Source organism: Lycium barbarum, chromosome 12 (genome assembly GCF_019175385.1).
Source record: "Lycium barbarum isolate Lr01 chromosome 12, ASM1917538v2, whole genome shotgun sequence".
NCBI classification, from domain to species: domain Eukaryota; kingdom Viridiplantae; phylum Streptophyta; class Magnoliopsida; order Solanales; family Solanaceae; genus Lycium; species Lycium barbarum.
Window position 1 is genome coordinate 92239879 of NC_083348.1, and position 4437 is coordinate 92244315.

General features: G+C 37.8%; 1 protein-coding gene across 2 annotated transcripts; it reads left to right on the forward strand.

Annotated features, from left to right (window-relative positions):
* The first annotated feature begins 435 nt into the window (after positions 1-435).
* LOC132623592 (ribosomal RNA small subunit methyltransferase, mitochondrial) lies at positions 436-3146 on the forward strand. 2 transcript variants are annotated; one of them, XR_009576309.1, is made up of 3 exons: positions 436-940; positions 1507-2901; positions 2932-3146. XR_009576309.1 is itself a non-coding variant. In XM_060338367.1 (2 exons), exons 1-2 carry the CDS (start codon positions 521-523, stop codon positions 2266-2268), a joined length of 1182 nt encoding a protein of 393 aa, XP_060194350.1. In that variant the 5' UTR covers positions 436-520; the 3' UTR covers positions 2269-3146. The 2 variants fall into 2 exon arrangements, 1 of the variants encoding a protein (XP_060194350.1); XM_060338367.1 differs by having other exon boundaries at positions 1507-3146.
* Positions 3147-4437: the final 1291 nt, after the last annotated feature.

The window sequence follows — 4437 nt, forward strand, 5'->3', positions numbered from 1 at the left end:
GAGGGGTGAGCACAGAGGGAGAGGGAGAAGAGAAGAGGGGCGGCGCGGCCATGGTGGTGGTGGTTGAGAGAAGGGGAGAGAGATTTTTCAGGGTTTTGAGAAATGAAAAATCTGAAATGGATAGTGATTGGGAAAAAAGAAAGATATATGTGTTTGGGTATGTATTTTTGATATAGCTACCATTTGTAATTTAGAAAATTTAATTAGCTACTAAATATAATTAAATAAAAGGGTAGTTGATATTAATAATTAGGTCTTAAAAGAAGCTACAATGAGTAAAAATTCCTTCCAAATATGCAAGGTTCAGTCGGGCCTTTCTTTCCATGGTAGATGGGCCAAATCAGCACTGGCTCAGAAAAGCAGTTCATACTTTTGGGCTGTTCAATCTGAGCTTGGCCCAGATTTATAAACTGACCCGGATGAGGAAAGAGCCTTATTTATTTTTTGATTTTTTTTTCGCTCTCTAATTCCCGCTGAAATTCAAATCAAAGCCTGATAATTTAGAAATCTGTCCTTAACAATGCTTCATCGCACCAAAATAATGTCCAACAACATTTCAAAACTAATCCTTAGCCAACATATTGTCCGACAAAATTGTCGTACGAAGTCAACTCGCCGCTTCAACAACGTGAAAGATGAAGATGAAGATGAAGAATATCAGAAAGCCCGAAGAAAAACTGAAAATAAAGAAGCTCAAATTTATTTGCTTAAGAGTAGAGGTCAACATCTTTTAATGAATCCTCGAGTACTTAATTCCATAGTCCAAAAATCCAACATACTTCCTACTGATACAGTTCTAGAAATTGGACCTGGCACTGGAAATCTCACCTTGAAGCTTCTAGAAGTTGCCGAAAAAGTCATAGCCATTGAAATTGACAAACGTATGGTAGAGATTCTTCACAAGCGCGTATCTGAGCGAGGACTTCAAGGCCGTTTAACTGTAAGCTTATAATGCTTACATATTGTTCGACGAAATGCCTTACCACTCGTTGAAGAAATTATCTTGCATTATTATTTTAATTTGTTGTTTCCTCGTAAAACTTGAACTGGAATCCAAGTATCTTTTATACCGGGGCGGAGCTAGAGTAGACGTTACGGGTTCGGTTGAACTCAGTAACTTTGATCGTAAACCCTATATTTGTCAAGAAATCCATTGTTAAAGCCTAGTAACTTAAAAAGAGTAGAACCCCGAATTCATAAGCTTCAAATCCTAGTTCCGCCCCAAATTTTATATGAGGATAGAATGTGAAATAAGACTAGGTGTATTAGTAATACAACGTTAAGCAAATTCTGAATTAATTTTGGTATGGCCGTTGCTGCATCCTATATTATGACAATCCGTGTATGATTCTGAGTTTATTACACTGTATAAGCTATAACAACCCTTATATTATAATCCTTGTGTAACTTGTCATTCAACCAAAGGACTTCTTAGTGCAGTTGAGACTGACAAGTGTAGGACTTCATACTTGGTTCAATTGAGCAGTTGTCATTTGGGTTTTGCAGATTATATGTCAAGATGCTTTAAGAACCGAGTTTCCCCCGTTTGATCTTATGGTAGCCAACATTCCTTATGGAATTTCCTCGCCTCTGGTTGCTAAGTTGGTTTATGGGAAGAACTCATATAGGAGTGGGACACTACTGCTGCAGAAAGAGTTCGCAAGGAGGCTATTGGCTAGTCCAGGGGACTCGGAGTTTAATAGATTAGCTGTGAATGTGAAGCTGGTGGCTGACGTAGAGTTGGTCATGAATGTTAGCAAGAAGGACTTTTTGCCATGTCCAAAGGTTGATTCTTCTGTTGTGAAGATATATCCTAAAGCTGAAATCCCGGAGGTGGACTGTAAAGAATGGTGCGCGTTTACCAGAACTTGCTTCACCAAGAAAAACAAAACATTGGGTGCGATATTTAAGCATAAAAGAATGTTGATGGAATTAATGAAACTGCAGGAAACCAGAGGAGATGAAGATAATAGCACATTGTACAGTGATTATCATGTGAATGATACCGAAGATGAAGATGGGGTGAGCAATGAAGACGATGCTAAATTCTCTTCTGAAGTGGGAAAGGACCTGACCTTGTTTAGAGAGATAATCAATGACATTCTAAGATCTGGTGGATTTGAAGATAAGAGGCCTTCAAAGCTCTCCCACGAGGAGCTACTGGACTTGCTTTCTTTATTCAATCGAGCTAGGATACATTTTCATGGTCAAGGAAATCCGAAGGATGAAAGTGATGCAGAATTTGCTTCAGCATTTGGTCCATTATAAAGCCTTAAAGCACCTACTCTTGTGTAAATACATGCTGCATATTTTCTTGCCTCATTTTCGGAAATTCAACCAACTTCATTGATCTAGCCATGGCTGATCAATTTTCTTGCAAGAATTTTGCAGGAGATGTATCATTTCACCCTCAGAAAGTTAACACGTTGAAGGTGATTGATTGGTCTGAGCCTCTTAGTCATATCAAGAATACTGGTTTCTTGGCACAAACTTTGTGTTTCCTTGGATTAAATTTGATTGGTGGAATGTTCAAATGGACCTCATAAGATGGCGTTGTTTAATCTATTTATGATCAGTTCTATTTAGCAGATGGATGTACTGCACTGGAGCCCATATCGAGTTGTCCATTAGGGAAAATGAGTTTCGGAGCCTTGAGACAGTTTATTGGACTCGTTTCCAAAACCCTCCTGTCAGGCCTGAGAGTATCCAGTTGTTTGCTAGCACCTTGTCGGCCACCTCTACCTGTGCAGAACTGGAGCTTTGGCTGTTATATGGCACACTTCACCCTGAGCCTTTCGTAAGATTTTTCCATTCAATAGTTTATAGCTTAACCGACAGTCACCAGACAGGGAAGGGCCAGCAACAAGCTTCGCGTGAGAAGGACCAGCTTGAAACCCCCAGGTCTCTACCTGACCAGCTTGAAACCCCCAGGTCTCTACCTTCAGCTTAGAATATTGGGTTTTGGCTGTCCTATTTAACTGTCTTCTTCTTTTCTTGTTTGGGTAAATTCTTAATAAATTTTTTCTTCCAAGTTTCTTAATCATCGGGAATTTTAATGTTGATTTTACCAAGGCCATGTTGGATGTAATTTGGAATAATATAGCTCAATATTGATCAAAAGGAAAATCATCCATCTTCGTTGTTTCTATTGCTTTTCTCTTCCTTGAATAGAATACGTTGTCTGTTTTTATTCAAAGATTGTGTAATTAGTTTTCTGGTTTGTTGGAGGCCTACTTAGTCATATCACCCTTCCTAGAAGGTGGATATGATTTTTACGTGCTCTTTAGGTGTAATCCTTTGGTTTGTCTATAGTAATATTTCACAGTTATTACCAAAAAAAGTCAGCAGTAAGAAGGTGTTATGATTACATCAAAAAGTAGCAAAGAAAATGAAACCTTAGCTATCTATACAAAAGATTTTGCTGAAGCATAACTGGGTTTTGAATTCGAAATTGATCTTCAGGATTGAGTTCTTATACCCTTCAAAGCATCTCCTATTTCTTTCCTTCCAAATACAACACTAAATGGCTGCTGTAATTGTATTCCAGGCTTTCTTCAAATGCCTTGAGAGATCTTTTCTGTTCCAGCAAGATAACAACTCAGCTGTAGAACTTGGCATTGCCAATTTGATACCCAACAAAATCAGAAAGATCTGGCATAATTGTGATGTGGCATCACATTGAAGTAATAAGTCATTGCTTCTCACATATTTAACAATTTTTGACAATTTGAAAACCCCTCCTTTGAAGATTAGCTTGACTTAAACACGCTTTTCGGTCACTAGCTATACAAAACACCTCACTTTAACAGGAACTTTTGAATTCCAGACATATTTGCAGGGGCCAAACACATCATTTGCAGGTGATGATGTTAATATCAAAGGGAACTTTGCTGGTCTGATCCAGAAAAGGAAAAGAAAAGAAGAAAGGTTGAATGTCAAAAACACATGCTAATACTTGCCTATTAACCGAATAAGTCTAATTGACAAAAATGAAATGTTAAGCAACTACTACTACTTTAGTGAGTTTATAATCTCCTCTTTCAAAAATCTGAACCATGATTGCTCCTTTGACTTTCTTGAAACTTTTGAACAATCTATTGAGGATGATTGAAAGTTCATGTTTTCCAGAGGGTGGTCCTTCCAATTATCATTGATAACGACATTTTCTTATTTTTCTTTTCTTAAATTTTTTGACGGTGGTAACTTGCGCCGATGTCGTCTCCCTATCTACGGCTAGCTTAAATTAGGTCCTTCAAAGTTTCACAATAGATGCCTTTGAGAATTTAGAAGGTGCTTTACTGTTTGTGGCTACTAGGGATCAAAAAAATAATACTAAGAGCCTGTTTGGATGAGCTTATGCTTATAAGCTGCAGCTTATAAGCTAAAACAAATAAGTTGGGGTAGTCTAACTTATTTTTTTTTGCTTATAAGCTGTTT

What these genes read in the sequence shown, in the direction of transcription:
- LOC132623592 (XM_060338367.1), top strand. Translation starts at nt 521, where the DNA reads ATGCTTCATCGCACCAAAATAATGTCCAACAACATTTCAAAACTAATC. An exon ending in GACTTCAAGGCCGTTTAACT is followed by an intron (nt 941 to 1,506) that starts GTAAGCTTATAA and finishes TGGGTTTTGCAG; the next exon opens with ATTATATGTCAAGATGCTTT.